Below are 19,199 nucleotides of genomic sequence, written 5' to 3'. Positions count from 1 at the left end.
ATCATATACAGTCTGAATACGGTTCTTTGCTATATTCCTAGAATATGGAAAACCACAGCTATAAGACATAAGACCAGTTTACAAAATGGAGTTAGAACATGCTTGATACCTGCTGCCTAATAAGCACTACCAGTGCATTTAGCGCATCTTAACCACTGCTAATGCAACATCCCATAAATGTTTGTCAAATGGATACTAAACAATGTGTTTTTAACAGGACACTTTTAACCACACAAGTCTTAACAGAATTTTATGAAGCCATAAGTAAGGCATTGCATAACAAAATTCTACCTAAGGCAGTGTTTTTTAGATTTGTCCAAACTTTCTGATACTGGACCATATATCCACATTTTGAATAGTTTAACCTACAGTAAGGTTAATCTTTATGTATTTATGACATTCCTTAAAATGTCAAGACACCAATCCTAAAATAATTGAACTTAAAGGTCCACCACCCCCAAAAAAAAAAAAAACACGTAGAGAGGGATATGCATTGTGGCACCCCAAACCATGGCAGCTTTTGGACGAGTAGGAGCCTGTGTAGTAAGTGGCATGCATTGTGACAGCCCAGGGCAGTGATGGGAGCTCCTGGGCCCACGGTTGCTGGTATAGGAAGGGGCATGCACTGTGGCAACCTAGACTGGTGATGGCAGACCCTAGGCTTGCAAAAGCTGGTATAGCGAGGGGCATGCACTGTGGCAGCCCAGGGCAGTGATAGCATATGTAGATGTTGGGGGAAGGGGGAGCACTGGTATTCCCCGCAGTGATAAAGATGTGCATGCTGCAGCCAGGGTAGGGTTACAGCCTTAATCCAAAAAATGCACTCATTGCCACATCACAAATATCCCCAATGTCTGTCTGGATGATGGCCCCTGTGCAGGCTTCTGTCCTGGTGGACATGAGGATGAGCCTTACTGCCACAGAAGAAATGGCTCAATGTATCATTGGGAAAGCTTAATGGTCAGCAGGTACAGATGAAAAAAGATAAAAATTGCTGTCTACCCTTGTTCCAAAATCTTTAATGAGGATGAATTCACTTCCTGTTTTGCATCGTTTTCTAATTTACTCAATGTTTTTCTTACCTAAATATTATTTTGTTTTTGTGATTATTTCAGGTTAACATATGCAATGTTTAACTTTTTTCTATTTCAATGATTTTTCACTTTTTTCTTTTCCTTTACTCTTGCACTCTAACCCATTTTTGGAAACCTTCGGTCTTGTTGCATAAAAATAGCAAAGCATGACTTCCCCTTTGTTCTCAAGTATCAAACTCACTGTTTCCAAGCCTCATTTTAAATATTTTTATTTTGCAATCATAATTTATGCCCTTTATGACAACACCACATTTACTAATTTTAAAGGTAAGGCAATTTACACAGCACCAGGTAGGCATTTAGGTTCATAGATTAGTACTAGGTTAACTGCCCTTGCGAGCCATTTAAGCCTAGCCAGTTATCCCTTGTGAGACTCAAACCCTGCACCTTGTGTTTGTAAGGCAAACACCTTAACCATTAGGCCACTTTTATTGAAACAATTGTGTTGCTCAATTTGAAATCATCAGCACATATAGCTATCTAAAGACCATTTCTTACTTTTTTATACTTAAAAAACAAAAAAGGGTGGCACTATTGCAGAGCACTGTGATACATCACTGATAATGCCTATCTCATGGTTCTAAACCCAGAGTTGGAGAGATGGAATCAGTGTAAAAAAAGAAGGGAACTTTTGATTTCATCTGCATTCCTCCTCAAGCCTTGATGGGTACCTTAATGTGGTGGACCCCACTCTTTACTAAATTCCACCAACATGTAACTGATATACACAAACTGTTACACAGTAGTGTAGATAGGGAGGGGCAAAATGGGCAACTGCCCCAAGAGCAAAGTGTTAGAGGATGCAATTATAGTGGCCATTCATGATCTCAATCACTCTTTTAAAAGCTGGTACTGCATTTGTGGTCAAACCTGAGCACTGCAGCACTCCATATTTGGTCTAACTATAGCAGCTGCTTGCTACATTCTAGCAAGCAGTTTGCTACAGTGTTAAAGAGACTTTTTTAGGTAAAACCTGCTGACCACTCTAACACTCCTTGCAGGATATAAACTGTAGCAACTTCTTGCTACATTTGTAGCAAGCAATTTTTATTATTATGATTCTTTTAACTGTATGCAAGGAAGGATGGTTGAGAGCAGGACATGGAAAAAGGACCTGATTGTCTGGGGCAGGAGGGAAGGGTGTGTGTGTCCTGTATCTGGCTGGTGCGCCAGTAAAAGGAATGGATTTTTATTTTATTTTTGCTCTTTACTTGAAGAACTGGGGGTGGGGGGTTTGGATTATGTAATCTCTGCAGAAAGCATCCTACAAATTTTGCAGAAGTCTTTTTTTTTGCTATTCAAGGGAACAGCTGAGAGGGTAGGGCACTTGTTTGTGGGACTGGCACAGGTTGCTGGTTGAGCCATCTACGCTTCTGCTGTTACATATGATGGAGAAAAAATAAGAATAAAATAAAAAAAGCTGGGTGCACTTATCCCAGGATAAAAACAGTTCCCAACCAAAGTCACTAGGGTCATGCTTACTAGAAAAAACAGTGTTAAGTCCTCTGTGTATGGCAGACATCTTGACAAAGTGTTAGACCCTGATCTTAGAAACCTCACCGTGACAACAGAAATTGACAATCCACAAAAAGTAGGCCAGGCAAGAGGCATGGAAACAGTGAGAAGGAAACTTGAAGACTAAAAGGAAATAATGTTTTGATATTTTTATGCAACAAAACCCAGAGTATACCAAAAGGGGTTACAGTATAACAGTAAGGGAAATTAGAAAAGAAAAAAATATCTGAAACAGAAAAATATCAAACATTACAAATGCTAGCCTAAATCATTAATTAAGCAAATAAATACAAATTGGTGTTCAAATAAAAAAAAAACAGTTAATTAGAAAATGATGCAAAACATGAAGTCTTAATATAAAAGAAAAAACACCACAGGCATTTGCAATACAGAGGAATGGACTTGTGAAATGTGGTGCCACCTAATGGTGCAGCTCTTATGCAGAAAATAGATCAGTTCTGAGTAATAGTTTGTTAAGCAAAGGGGAAAATATTTGAAGATACAAATAGACAATGACACCCAGACATGGTAAATGGCACACAACACATAATATTGCCAATGAAGTTTAATGTAGCAACAAGTAAGCAGCTCACTGTTAAATCCACTTAAATGATTTGAATGGGAATCCAAGATGTAAACACTACTTCAGAATGGTGGTTCAGTAAAACAAGTGTAAGCTGAAGACGTAACAGACAAAGTAGAGCTATGTATCAATAAAGAAAATGGTTCATTACTTCAGTTACACTTTGAAAGCAACGAAAATGTTTTACAAAATAAAATCTCAAGAAGTCTAGTTACAGAATAATTCCAAAACCAAGACATGTTCATGCAAAATCAGAAAGGGCAGGAAACACAAACTGCAGAAGAAACTCATAACCATGAAGAGAATAATTTAAGGGGAGACCCACTCAATTTGATAAAAATGGATAAATATAACAAAACATATACATATGGGTCTACTTTGTTTCATTGAAAGCTCATTTCACTGAATTTCAATTTACCCTGACTAAATCGCTAAAAGCTCAAATTACTGAAAACTCATTTCACCGAATCTCATTTCACTGAAGTGAAGTACTGGCACTGTGTAGAGTACTGTATAAAAGGTATTTACCCTTTTCCCCACTGCAGTGCGATCCTGGAGTTAGTATATATACTTAGGAGGTGTGGGGGAGGCACAGCCCGCCACATTGTGGGGGGGGGGGGGCGTAGCACCCCACCTAGTTTGGTTTTAAATTATATTTCAACAAAAGCTTCAAAACAATGCATTTTAAACCACAGACATGCATACTTACAACACCAATGATTAACTCTTTTCAGAATATCCCCCCAACTATATATACTAAGTCTAGGATTGCACTACAGTGGGGAAAACGGCATATACCTTTTACTTGCATTACAGCACTCTACACAGTGCCAGTACTTAACTTCAGTGAAATGAGATTCGATGAAATGAGTTTTCAGTAACTTGAGCTTTCAGTGATTTGGTCAGGGAGAATTGAAATTCAATGAAATGATCTTTCAATGAAACAAAGTAGACCCATATATACACACACACACACACATATATATATATATATATATATATATATATATATATATATATATATACACACACACACACACACACACACACACGACATGGGCTACCAAAAATGAAAAAAAATGAATAAGACATGGATTGTTAAAAATCCAATATGCTAAATTAATAAGTAAATGGAACTATAAAGACAGATCCACAAGCTATAACAGAAATTAACATTATATATTACTTTTCAGCAAAGCTAACAGGCAAGGTATTACCAAGAAAGCATAAACTAGTAAAGAAAAGTAAAGGAGCAAATAGAGCACCACCATGGAAAAGGCAACTAGAAACAACTATGATAAATTAAAAAAAGATGCAACATTACTGGAAAATACAGAAAAGGAAATTAATCTAAAAAACTAATAGAAAAGTGAATAAGCTAAACAAAAGCAAAACATCAAAACTGAATAAGATTTGAGTTGTACTATTACTAACAATACATTAAAAAATCACTGCAGAGGCCAAAAAAATAAAATAAAAAAAAAACAACTCTGCAAATACTCTAAGAAATATGAAGAAATTATTCAAAATCAACAGTTTAGGGATGAACCAAATAAATTCTACATCAGTTTAGGAAAGAAAACAAGAATAACTGAGGCACCATAAAAATAATGGAAATTAATAAATTCTGGAGAAATATCTAGGAGAACTCAGCTGAATGCAACAAGGAAGCTGAACAGATAAAAGTCAAAGAATCCGATACACAGGATATAGATTAGAATGAAGTAACTTATACTGAGATAAAGTTAAGAAAGGCTCCTGACTGGAAAACACCAGGTTCAGATGCTGTACCTAGCTTTTAGTTAAAGGAATTTATATCGTTACACCATGATTTAGACTTGAGTTAAAAATAACTGTATAGATACCCCAAACTGACAACAGACTGGCTAACAATAGGGAAAACCACAGTCATACTTAAAACTGAATCTGCAAACCAACATAAGAACTATCAACCAATAACATGTCCCCCAACAACATACAAGTTATATAAAAGAATTTATGTAGACAGAATATAAAGTTATTTAAATAAAATCTTAATTATAGCCTTTGAATAGAAGGGGGGATAAAACAGATTCATACAGAGCTAAGGATACTTTTTTCTAAGCAAAGCCATAATGGAGACCTGTAAAAAGAACAGGAATCTTATTATGGCATGGATAGAAAGCATTTGATAGCATTCCCCACTCCTGGATTGTAGAATGCTTATGGATGTACAACATCTGTCTCACACTATTACAATTTATTGCATTTACTATGAAAAAATAGCAAAATGCTTTGCAGTTGAACTACAAAACAAGAGGAAATAGCTATCCAGTGTGTTAAAATCCAGTGATTCTTTGTCACCATTACTGTTTGTCTTGCCCTCAGTCTGTTAAGCTGTTAATGGCCTAGGTCATTGATTCAGTCTGGGTCCAAGAAAATCATCCTGTCAAAAAATATTTCATATACTTTTTGTGGATGATCTAAAACTCTACAGTTTATCAGATTATAACCTGGAAGAACGCACACATGACTTTAAAACTTTGTCAGATGATATAACTTAATTTGGTCTCAACAAATGTGCAAAAGCAACATCTGAAAGAAGTTAAATTGAAGAATCAAGAAAATATACGACTTGGAGAAGAATGTGATATAAAAGAATTGGAACAAGAGGGAGTGTACAAATATCTGGGAACAGATGAAGTGCCAGCAATGCAGCTTGATCGAATGAGGACAAATCTCAGTAAGGAACATTCTAGAAGACTAAAATGTTGACATCTACGAATAAAGTTCAAGCTATAAATCAGCCTGAACTTCCTGTTTTAATTTATAGCTTGGGATGATTGACAGGCACCAAAAAGAGCTGGATAAGTTTGACAGAAAAATAAGAAAACTACTTCATGCGCATCATATGATATATAAGAACCAGTGCTTGCCAAGACTGTACATCCCTCAGTTTGAAGGAGGCATGGGCCTTCTTGGAACTGACTACACGTACAGGCTGGTGAATGTGGGATTGCAGAGACATTTATTAGCATCAGAACTAAACATAGTGAAACTTCTAAGACATAAAGAAAGTGTCAAGATGACATCTTTGCTTAGTTTAGCAGATGGATGGAAGGATGGACAAAACCGGGAAGCAACAAAGAGATCAAAAATGGAAAAGAAAGAATACAAAGTAAGCAATCAGGAAAAAAGAAAGAAGCGTAAAACCCACAATTTCTGTAGGAAGTGTTGAGATCAGCTGGAACAACCACATGTTGATCAGAAGTTGATGTATCAGTGGATCAGGTGAGGTGAAGTTCAACCAAAAAAAGAAATGTTAATACTGGCAATTCAGGACAGTAAGTTCTGTACAGAATGCTCCACAAAATCCTTGGAAAAGTATCAGGTACAGACAGGTGTACATCATGTCATGAAATAAAGACATAAATTTGTACAATATCAAGACATGTAGCCACAAACTAGAGCAATGTGAAATAAGGATACATTGACAGTTCCAGTAGAAGGAGCAATTAGGTTAATAAACAAGATTCTTCAAACATAGTTACAGGGGCTACCGATACAAGTCACCACTTACGAACTGCATAATAAAGAAATTCTAAGAACATTGCAGGTTACAGGAAGACTCGTGGCAAACATTAAAGATTTCAGCAAAACTGAACTTTAATTATTCCCTGACTTAGAAACAGGGCCCATTTCCATCAAAGTATGCAAAAAGCTTTCATATTTGCAGTGATGAAACAAAAACAGATAGACATGTACAGTCTTTCTGTCCTGTCACTTAACCAGTGTCTTACAGGTTAGATAGCTTGCTGTTTGCAGACAAGAAAGCATATCATCAGTTTCACATCTGACAGGAAATCTGTAGCTGGTGCAACTCCCAAAATCTCAGAATGTCTTACTGATCTTACTGAGTCACACATGGTCAGCTGTTGGTAAAATGAGTAAATTTGTTGACTGTAAACTAGGTAACACAGTTTGTTCAAACTTAGATTGTCAGCATTTCAAAACCTATGAAACAGTATACCTCCCTGGTTTTCTGAACCTCAGTTAAGGTTCAATACAGATAATTTTGTGTGTCCTTGTCATTTGGTTCCCATGCTCCCGTGTTATTTTTTATTATTATTCATTTTGGCTTCGCCTTGTTTAAATATTCCTGAAAAAGGTGCACATTAATTATATACAATGTATACAAAGATACCATATACCATAAAATTATTCATATTACAGCCGGTAGAGCTTTTGTAATAAAAGAACTGCATACTTTCATTAATTTAACTGCTGTAAACAGTGAACTACATACAAGACTTCTAAAGGAGAAAAACAGAGAGAAAAAAATTAAATTAGAGATGTTCAGTAGAAAAAAAAAAAAAAAAAGGATTAAAACTTTAGAAATAAGTATTCCTTCAACACCCTGAAGTCTAACACAAAAGACCAATAAATAATACAAGTGCACTTTTCTGCATATGGCTGGCATCATGCAGTTAGGAATCTTAAAGCAGACACATAATTCTTATTGTCTTAGGGATACTGGGATATGTCAGCAGCTCCAGAAACAATTTATGAAAACAAGAAGAAAAGCCCCACACATACCCTTTATTAAATATTAATAACACAAGGATCTCAACATTTTGTAGAAACACAATTTTCATGACTCACCCAAAAATTGTTATTGATAAAATGGACTGCTAAATATATGTATATATAAAATGAGTGTCTGAAGTAAATTATAGTTACAAAGTAAGACGGGTCTTATAGGTTAAAATGCTTCTAACAAAACTACATGACAATAACAATGGAAAATGTTATTATACTTTCTTTTTTGTTAATGTATGCATAATATTGTCACTATTTAATTTGATATTTTAATACAGATGTTTAAAAATGCATCTAACACAAAGGTAATGGGGATTTGATTTCATCGGTGGATGTTAATTAAATGCAACCGCAGAGCCACTGAAGTAAGCCTATGTAAGCGTATTTTAAAGAATTTCATGTGAGAGTAAAAAGTGTGGAAAATGTGTGCCAGTGACAGGTTAGAGTAATGAATCTTTATGAGTAAAACATTGTGAAACGGAGGCAGAGTTCAATATTTTTCTGCAAGGAATATGCAATAGTGCTGGAAGGTTTTCTGAATGTGAATTTTGTTCTGCAGTTACAGTGTCTAATCAGCACTCTTTAGAAGAGAAGAGAACAGTTTTGGGAAAATACTCCAAGGACTTTAGAGCAGAAGTCAATTTAGTTTCACAATATTTTGTAGCCAACAACTTTTTTCTGTTTTCTGGTATGTAATGTAGGTGCAGGTTCAGATACAAAACCTCGTGTTTCACATTTTAGTATTAATCTATCACAGTTTTGGGCTGTGCAACAAATTAATATTTTAAGAAGGCAATTATGACAATGTCACATGATGAAAATGCCAACACAAGTCAGTAAAACAGGTTTCTCTAAAAATAACAAAGTATTACTAGTCCCCAAGACTTGCCATGCTCTAACGCTATTAACCAATAACCTTTTAAAAACAATAACTTGAACATTCATTTGTACATAACTCACAGAGGGATTTTTTTTTTTGGTTTATACATTTATTTGAATTTAAGTTAATAGAAACATGGTTAAAAGACACAATACCATGTTTAACTATCAACCTCTAAGTGCAAGAAATGTGAACAAAGCTAAAATAATGGGGAAGACAATGGCCCACAATTTAAATATAAATGTAAAAAGTTGCTAGAATAATAGGTTTTGTATTCATACACATTTTCTGAAGGATACAAAGTCTGAAATTCAAATATATGCCATCATTTAATGATTTCAGTACTCAATGATTTGCCAGAAAAACACAAATTTTATGAGGAGTAAACCAAAAATTTGAGACAAAAAAACTGGGCATTCTACAAAAACCTGAAAGGTTAAGAGGTATAAGCTGTGATAAGCATGCATGCAAAGTATTTTAATAGCAATACTAAAAATCTCATTATCGGAATACTCTTGGTTTACAATGCAACATAATTAAGTCTGACAAGATTCTGATGTTTTATCTGCATTTTTGCTTTATTTTTAACCAAGAAAGCTTGGTCTCTTGTAATAAAGTTCTGGACTGAACAAGTGACAAAATGAAAATCCATAGGATTAATGTGAATACATTATACAGTAGCACATGATAACTGTTAACAAAACTTGGGATGTATATTTATAATTGTGAAAGAGGTTTACACAAAGAGTTTGTGATTAAGTTTATACACTCTAATATTAAAAGATATTCCAGAGAAAATGATCCCACAAAAAACACAAAATCCTGAAATATATTTGAATTTGCCATCCCTCCTTTTTTCAATCCTGTTAAGATAGTGATTTGACTGGATGGTAAGTGCTGCTTCTGAAGCAGATGAATCAGACAATGCCACATAAAATAAAATCTTACATTCAGCTGAATTTGCTAATTCTTTTCATAAAACTAAGAACATTGAGTACAAGAATATGTGCATGATTAAATGATAAACTGTCTGACATCTTAATACGTAATCTGTAAAAAGGAAAACAAAGATCTGCCTTCAGAAAGCAGCTATGTACTTATTTAGCAAGATAACTGCACTGACACAAGGAATTTTGCATAAAAAGGCAGGATCGCAAGTGGAAAAAGAAAAAAAGGATGGCGAATAAAGGTATCAGTACAAATAACATGAAAATGTATTTTCAAAGGAAGATCAACAAAATAAAGATATAGAAAACACTGGAATGCAGTATTTAAAAGTACAAAAAGATAAGTGTTGCAAAGCAACAGTAATGGGCATTACAGTGATTACAGACTGTATTAACAAACAGAGAATGTTTTAGTGAACATATTGGGCCATACAATTGTAGCATAATACACACAGCATTGTAGTCAAAGGGTGAGATTTAAAAAAAGGAGGAAATAAAATACACAATTCAAAGTAGAAGACACATCAACTGATAAACAAGTACATGATGTGTATAATTCACAGCAACAGCAAAGGATGTACAATGTGGCTTTAGGAAAGCTCACTATATAATTTGTTTGACAAACAAATGAAATAAAGTGAAATAATAACTGATTAACAGTTGTATATAATATGAATAAATATCCGCCCAAACCAGCTAGGCACACAATTCTCAGCTCCACGGGAGCAGCTACAGTCTGCTGTACTTTTTATTGTATGATGTGAATTATTTCTTACTTCTCAGAAAGCTGTTGTTCCAGAGAAGAAACCATACTGGCCAGTCTTTGCTTCTCCGTGCTGCACTCTGAGAACTGCAAAGTAATAAAAAGATATAATGATTTTTGTTTTCCTTCTGATAATAAACTAGAAAAAAATAATGTGACATTTACTTTCTATCAACTAGAAATGACACACATAATCTTCCTACACAAAGAATGAAATTCAACAGACATTACTAACTTTAGACTTGTAGCAATCTTACCTCCAGTTGTCCAAAATACTTGAAAAATTACATTCAAACAGAATTGCTAAACTATCTCCTGCATGAAGAACTCCTGTCCCCCACACAACATGGCTTCTATCCCTCCCATTGAACTAACAATGCACTTCTAACCTTTATAGATACTGTCAATAAAGCTAGAGATAATGACAAACTAGTCTCCTTCTTATTTCTATACTTGTCTACAGCCTTTGACACAGCTTGCCACAGCAAACTTCTACTTCAAATGTCCTCACTAGGTCTATCTCAGTCTACCATTCTAAGGTTCAAAAGCTTCCTGTCCAAAAGATATCAGTCAGTAAAATGGCACAGGCTCTATTCTTGGACCCCCCCCCTTTAACATTCTCACCAACACCCGCCACACATCCACACAGCAGGCCTCCCTAATACAATATACATAGAACTCCACACTCATATGCACATCAGACAGCCTGGCACATTTCCAAAAAATTACTGACGAAGCTTTAATGGCCACTGAAACTGGGCTTTGTAACCCAAAAATTCATGCTCAACCTCCTCAAAAAATGCTTTCTTTTTTTCCCAACCCCCACCCCCCCTCATGAAAAACAAAATTTTAAATCCTAAATCCTCTCTCTTAACAATAAGTCACTTCTCATAGCAAATTATTTGGGATGATAGTGGACGATAATCTTATATTCGACCTGGATATACAAAATTGCATAAAAAAATCACCAAACCTAGGAATGCTTTACAGAGCCAAAAACTTTCTTAGCAACACAATTAAAACTCACTTGCCACTATTTACCTCCTCCCATCACTACTTAATGGTACTCCCATCCTTACTAACTTTCATGTACCACAAAAGGCAGAAATTTAACAATGATATAATGAAATGGCTGAATTTGCAGCAAAATGAAAGCTTAAATTGGTTATACTTACCACATGAACTAACATACACATAGCTTCTTACTATTAATAAAATTATCCATCTGCTTGTCTGTCACTAAATACCATTCTACACAACTATGCTCCCACTTTGGTTCGAAAATCAAAGAATGTTTCCAACAGACATTTTAGGTCTAAATTGGGGGTGGGCTTCTTGAATTTCTGAGTGGATTTTTATATCCTATGAATCATAAATTGTATTACTTGAGGCTACGTAAGCAATCAAGCAACCATGAATGACTCAGAAGTTCACAGACTGGTACAGTACTGTACGCTTAGAAGTTATTTTCAGCCTCAGGACTATGGAAGGGACTCAAGTGACACATAAAGATAACGGCTACTGACAGATAAGATAACATGCTGGTCAAAGACTCCAGACTAGATGAATGACGCTGGAATTGGACATCATCATCTAGCCGCAAAGGTCCCTCCTACAGAAACATCTGGGTTGAAATCCAGTCATCGTAAGGAACAGGGCAATTAAGATAGACAGAGAGACAGACAATATAAAGGTATCATATGTACTAAGAAAATATCAAACAAAATAAATACTAAAACTGTTTCTATTACCACACAGGATATTCAAATATATGTTCACGGTTTTTGGTAGCTGTATGTGAAATAAGAATTTATGTCACATGAGACAGAGAGAGAGATAGAATCAACTGCTGAAGTTAAAGTAATCAATTCTTTTAAGTAGAAAATTTTGCATTTGCTAATGCACCAGTTATTTAAAGCCATGTTTTGACTGCTAGGTCATATATTCTCTTACCTGGTCTCTAGCAGACTCCAGTTCTAGGTATTGCTCTTCCAGCTCAGTGTCACGTCTTTTTAGCATGTCCCACACCTTCTGTAATTCTTCTCGGACCTGGAACAACTCGCTGTCTACTTCTTCTAGGGATGCCTAAAATGCCACAGAGAATGAAATGCCTTCACCTCTGCATAACATCTATGTGTCACAAGTCATTGTTTAAATACAGTGAATAACACATTAAAAAGAAGGTGAGGGGCAGCCTTGTAAAGCATGAAATGTATAGAGAAGAAACATAAGGAATCTCTAACATAATCACGATATAAATATAAGACATTATGCAGGAATAGTAAATGTTATACGCAATATTGCTTTTTATTATTATTATTATTATTATTATTATTGCCTATAGTTCTGCATCATCTGCCACATGAATCATAGTTTTACTGGCTGTAGTTAAGGAGTTGTCACATTCCATGAAACTAGAATTCCAACTGTTTTCCTTTCTGTAACTGCTACATACTCTGGACTCAGACATTCTTTGACATGTAGAAAGGTACATGAGAGCATGCTGTTCTTGTGAATTAGGACATTCTAATTCAGACATTTTTCCTTCCTGTATTTCTTTCACAAACAAAATCTAAAACTCTTCTAAGAGGTTCTAGTATCTTAAACCTGCCTTGCCTTTGTGCATGGTTGTCCAGCAGTAAGTCAGAACCTTTCAGTCCAGCCTTGCCTTTAAGCATGGATGTCTAGCAGTCAGTCAGGACTCCAGTCCGGCCTTGCCTTTTCTTTATGCATGGATGTACAGCAGTCAGTCAGGACATGAGTCTTGCCTTTTCCTGCCAAATGTATGTCTTCATATCAGATGAATATGCAGTCCCAGCATAGTTCCTTGTATCTGTCATTCTGTCTGTTAGTCAGCTAATCTGGTTTGTGCACCATGCTGTTTGAGATAACAAGGATCGAAGCAGCAGGCAACCATTAACTGCAAGAATGTTTCTTAATACATCACTACTGAACCAAATGTATATGAACGGCCATTGTCTGGATAAAATTCATGATGAACTATCTAGTACACGTAAATCGTGTGAAACTCAGTCATACAGCTGTATATCATTAGCACAGACACTGTCTGGTAGATGTCAGTTTCAGCCAGAGTACATCTCCTGTTTGCCATTTACCACCCACACAGCCAAACCACCTGCATACATGGTTGCAATTGTGGTCAAAGGCCTAATATTCTCAGCAGAGGATTAGCTTTACATGTTTTGGAAAAAAATTATCTTTACTTTTTTCTAAGGGGTGTGAATGCTTACAGAGCATATGAAAGAATAAAGATTTTCACAGATTAGAAGGAATTTAAGTTTGAGTGTAAATTCTTTATGTGGGGTAACTTTTCTAGGGAAATTAATAAGGCATGAAAGACCTTAATAAGAACAACTAGAAATCTTACCCATTTCAATGAACAACTATTTTTAGAGTCGCTAAAACCCACAACTGGTCCCCTGCCAAATTTCCACCACTGGATGAAGCAGTCAACTACTTCAATAACGTCTTTTTAGATATTCTAGACAGTCTTGTCCCCACACGTACCAAAAGAGTAAAGCCTAACCATGCCCCATGACTAACTAAACAAACTAAACAGTTACTTACCTCCAGGAATAAAGCCTGGAAGGAATGGTATAGAAACAGAACCCCACAACTTGAACTCAGATATAAACAACTCTGTAACAGTGCCAAAAAGCAAGTTATCAATGATAAAAAAAGCTATTTCTCCACTAAACTCACTACCCAACAAAATAGCCCCAAATTGTTCTGGAACTCTGTTTCCTCTCTCCTAAATCCTGGTACTCAACACAACCTCTCCCCATCTCCTGACAAAGACCCTCAATAAATTGCCCAAGCCTTCAATTCTCATTTTATTGATACTATCCAAAAACTTGATTTCCCTGTACAAACTAACAAAAGTATAATCGGCAACATAAACAATACACTCTAACCATTCCCCCAACATCAATTGTAATTTCAACAAAAACCCATCCACTCCTCTATTTACATTACAACCAGTACCCACCTCTCTAGTTCGCAAACTGCTCTCAAAACTAAACCCTTGCTCCCCTTCTTCCGATGGCCTTCCAGCTGAATACCTAAAACTTGCAGCATATTCTATAGCTCTTCCAATTAGCATTCTCATTAACCAATCAATCTCTGAATCATATGTCCCACAACTACGGAAAAACTCAATCATTACTCCCCTTCACAAAGGCGGTAACACGAGTGATCTATCTAACTACCGGTCCATCTCCATACTTTCACCTCTATCTAAAATTTTATAAAAGTGCATTCATTCTCAACTGCTAAAACATCTCACAGACAATAACCTACTCGCACCCACCCAACATGGTTTTCAGCCAGCACAGAGCACAACAACAGCCTTACTGTCATTTACCAACACTGTATACAAAGCGCTTGATGCAGGCCTACTAACATTAGTGATCCTACTAGACCTATCAAAAGCTTTTGATACAATATCCCACTCAAAACTACTTTTACAACCTGAGACCGTAAACTGTTCCCCACACAAGCTATCCTAGTTCCATAACTATCTACACAACAGAAAGCAATCTGTTAGATGGCAAAGTAAGCAATCAGATTACCCACTCAACAACACAGGCATTCCCCAAGGGTCTGTTCTTGGGCCCTTGCTTTTCAACATATTTATTAATAATCCCCATAAAGCATCCCTACAAAGTACACTCATTCAATACGCGGACGATTTGACAACAATTACATCCTCTAACAACATCTTAGATCTCCTAAAGTTAACACAAAATGCATTTACTTCCATTGAATCTTGGCTTAATGAAGCTCAACTGCTACTTAATCCCCAAAAAATCTAAACTTTTACTCTTCAAAACCAAACCTCTAACTCTAGACTTTAAAATATTCTCTCAGAACAATAAGGAAATGGAAATTGTAAAAACAGATGACAAACTATCCTTTGAGAATCATATACTCAACTCAATCAAAAAGACCCATTTTAAGCTTGGCAAATTCTACCGGCATAAACTCTATTTGGACAAGTCTACCAAGTTTAAACTAGCTAATTGTCTACTTCTACCCAACCTCCTCTATGGCTGCCCCATTTTCACTAACCTACACACATCTCTCCTGAACAAACTGCCATCGTGCTACTATAAAATAACCAAGTTTGTCTCCAACATGCCAACTCACACACATCATTGCCTGGCCATTAAATCTATAAACTGGTTTGAGTTCCCTCATTACCTACATTACTGCCAACTTACTCTCACCCACAAACTACTAAATAATCCAAACTACTGCCCATCCCTTCAAACTATAATACAAACACACACCCCTACTCGGCATCTTAGGTCCCCTAACAAACAACTCTTAACTATAACTAAACCCAACAAAAGAGTTGAACAATGTCTCTATTCCCATGCCACTGCCAAACTTTGGAATGCGCTCCCTCTCTCTCTTACTCAATTAGACTCTAAAAACATTTACAATTGCACTAAAAGAACAGTATCTCAATAACCCTGTCTGTTCTTGTAGTCATATAATTAAACCACCTAAAATGTTTTAGCCCCTATACACTACAAATACTTTTACTAACTTAATATAGTTGCAGTTTACACTAATTACCCCAGTGGACTTTCCCGGTTAACAAATGTCAATAAATAAATAAAGTGGAATTTGAGAAGGTTATGTCACAATGATTAAGTTTGGGATGTTAGAAGGAATGTGTTATATACAATATCGACATCATACAGATGCTAATGGTGTTAACCAAAAAAAAAATACCCAAGTATCAACAGATTATATCATTTTAGAGGAATTGCCACTCATCATACATCACATTTAGTATGTGCGGCTACCTGTCATAAATGGTTTGCATTTTATATAGGCAAAACAATTTAAAATAAGAATTTGGGGACATTGCTGATACATATTCATAACAGAAAAAGACAAATGTCTTTAGACATCTTCTAAGTATTGCTGGGTCTTCCCATTTAGTTTTCAAGTACCAGAGAATATTTAAATGAAATGGATGGAGAAGTAAATAAAGTAGAAATGAAGGAATACTGACAGAAGCTGGAGGGTTAATAGCCCAGTGTTGAAGAAATGTGTTCTCAAATGCTAATGATTTTTGTAAATATCAATACACTGTATGCCAACTTTTATTCTGAAGTAGTACCAGGAGCTTGAAAACTTGTTATTTTAAAACATGTTTTTAAGTGCATGTGTCTGAGCCAACTAGTCCCATGTCTTCTAGTCATCTTAGGCATTTGTTTTCCCATTTGATTTGGAAGTATTACTTTGTCAGTTTTGAATATTAAGCCCTGGACACAACTTATTTCTTCTATGTAACAAAGGTAAGACTGATCCTGGAGTTCAGAAAATCCAAAACATTTGCATAAATGACTGATCATAGGTAGTTCATTTTACACAATCAGTGAAAATGGAATTGAGAGACAGCTTTGGCCACAATGAGGGAGATTGTATTATTGGCTCATTTGCATGTCTCTGAATCTCATTTATTTCACAACTAGCACTGTTAGACTTGTGAGAGTGGTAGTGTTTACCCTAGTGACTCATGCATTGTGTTGGCACAGACTCCCACATTCCAATATTCATGCACACATACACATTTCCAGACATTCACATGTATGCACACTCACGCATGCAATTTGAAACACACACACACACACACACACACACACACACACACACACACACACACACACACACACATCTCTACATTCGATTCATCAATTAAACCCCCCCTACTGCAACCACTCTCTCACACACACACACGCACACACACATATCTGTATATTCGATTCATCACTTAAACCCCCCTACTGCAACCATACACACACACACACACATATACATACATCCGTACATTCGATTCATCACTTAAACCCCCCCCTACTGCAACCACACACACACACACACACACACGCGCATCTGTACATTCGATTCATCACTTAAACCCCCCTACTGCAACCACACACACACATAGTGACATTCTCAGGCTATCTCTTGCTCTAAACACCTTTTAGAGACATTATTTTAGATTTAGTAAGTATAAAATTCACAACATGTTGCATTATTTTAGAAACGTCTGCAATACCTGCTTGTCTTCTTGCTTTGGGATGTAGAGTTCTCTTCTGACTTTTTCTGCATCATGTTACAGTTCCTGTGATGTCCAAGTATGACATGTGTGTTTCAAACCCATTCCCTTATTTCACATTTACTCTTATTTGACTTGAAATTGTGCTCTTAATTTATTTTAGCAGCTTTATCAATATGTTTTCATTCTCTTCTTTTGTATGACACCACACAAATAGGTAATCAGTTATGCTTACAATACATTACAAGCCTTAAAATACCCATGTAAAAGCACTTTGGAATATCTATTCTGCTGAAGAAATACCACATGAAGGACTAAAGGATCTGGACTTTTCTAATGATATATTAGGAGTGCACACTTTAAAACCTGCTTCTGTCTACCAGAAACATTGTTTTGCATTTACGGCAAACCAGAACTTAGCATACGACATTCTTAAAACCATTTTCTCAACAGTAAGCATTGTGTAATTTGTATGTCCTTTTCTCCCCTCTGTCTTGCAGACCATCAGACCTTCCCCTATTGGACTCAAGCTCACGTATTACCTACAGGTGAGGGACTCCCTTCAGATTCTCTGGAATGAGTGGTGCCCAGAGGGGCCATCATCTTTTCAGATATCAGAATGTTTGGCGCTCTCACCTGCATCCCTACAATGAGCATGTTGTATGTAAAGTTAAACTGTCCCTTAGGTACTGACATGGGTAGCTACAACATTAGCAGCAGCATTCATATGTTCCTTAATGCAGCAAATAGAAACCACTGCTCATAGTCAAGGCACTGTTTGCAGTTAAAAGCATTCTCTAGAGTTTCCTTACTCCTTTATCTGTTTAAAAACTTAGTTGCCCGCCCCTACTGTAAATTTGATCTGGGACACTCCTCCCAATCTAGTGTCATTAGCTCATTCTACCCAATACCTTTCTCACCCAAAAAAAAAAATTGCTTGAATCTCGTGTTCTGACTGTGCTTCTCAAACATTTTGGAAATATAGAGTATATTTTAGTGCATTTATTAAAACTGCAATTGCCTTAATATTGCTACAACGCAAGAGCTCTAGGGTGCACTGCATCTGAATTGTTTTAGTGTGTTTTAGCTGCTTTTCTGTATATATAGACTTTTCTGTATATGTAGACTAGCTACTTATTCTACTGTATTAAATCTTAAATCATTTTTCAGTTGTGCACTTGTGCATTTGCCTTGCTTCATTCAAAATGTTTTAAATTGCTAATTTTGTAGAGTTTTAATTGCATTTACTGTTTAGGGCTACACACTCAAGTGTGTTAGTCTTTTCTGTGTTTATTTAATGTATTATTGCACTGTTTAGCCTGTTTTAACAAAAAAAAAAAAAAAAAAAAATATATACTATCTTGTTTGCTCATTTCCTGCCTTTCCTATTATAGTCCAGATCCCAGGCTTTGCTGGTTTCAGGACTTTATTTTCTATGTTCAGAGTTATCCAGACCTTGCTGTGGTAGAGGGAAGTCCTACTGCTTACCAGTGGGAGTGGTGAACGTTGTACTGCCTATCTAACACTAGAGTAGAAGTAGTTTCCAGCTCTGAAATTGTTAATTGTATTAGCCATTTTGGGCTGATTTCTATCCCTTTCAACCTTCTGGCTTAAAAACGTGTGTGTTTGTACATTTTTCACATCGTGCAGCACAGCGGGACTATGGTTAAACTATTCCAGGTGCCAGAAAGTCTACTCTTCAAAATTTCCCTTAGAACTAGCTGGTTTCTCAGTAATAGC

At 36.1% G+C, this 19,199-nt stretch overlaps 1 protein-coding gene across 1 annotated transcript in view; it reads right to left on the bottom strand.

Annotated features, from left to right (window-relative positions):
• The window catches only part of LOC122806067 (GRIP and coiled-coil domain-containing protein 2-like), a 1,105,805-nt gene that overhangs the window by 122,425 nt on the left and 964,181 nt on the right, over positions 1-19,199 (bottom strand). Inside the window, exons 23-24 of the mRNA XM_044076306.1 lie at positions 12,314-12,445; positions 10,374-10,447 (exon numbers count right to left, since the gene is read on the bottom strand). Of these exons, the coding sequence (XP_043932241.1) occupies positions 10,374-10,447; positions 12,314-12,445 (206 nt within the window). The remainder of the gene's footprint in view (positions 1-10,373; positions 10,448-12,313; positions 12,446-19,199) is intronic.

The sequence above is a fragment of the Protopterus annectens genome, chromosome 7.part0 (assembly GCF_019279795.1).
Source record: "Protopterus annectens isolate FY-2018-M chromosome 7.part0, PAN1.0, whole genome shotgun sequence".
NCBI classification, from domain to species: domain Eukaryota; kingdom Metazoa; phylum Chordata; order Ceratodontiformes; family Protopteridae; genus Protopterus; species Protopterus annectens.
Note: the sequence above shows the minus strand (reverse complement) of the source record. Positions and strands in the feature narration are given on the sequence as shown.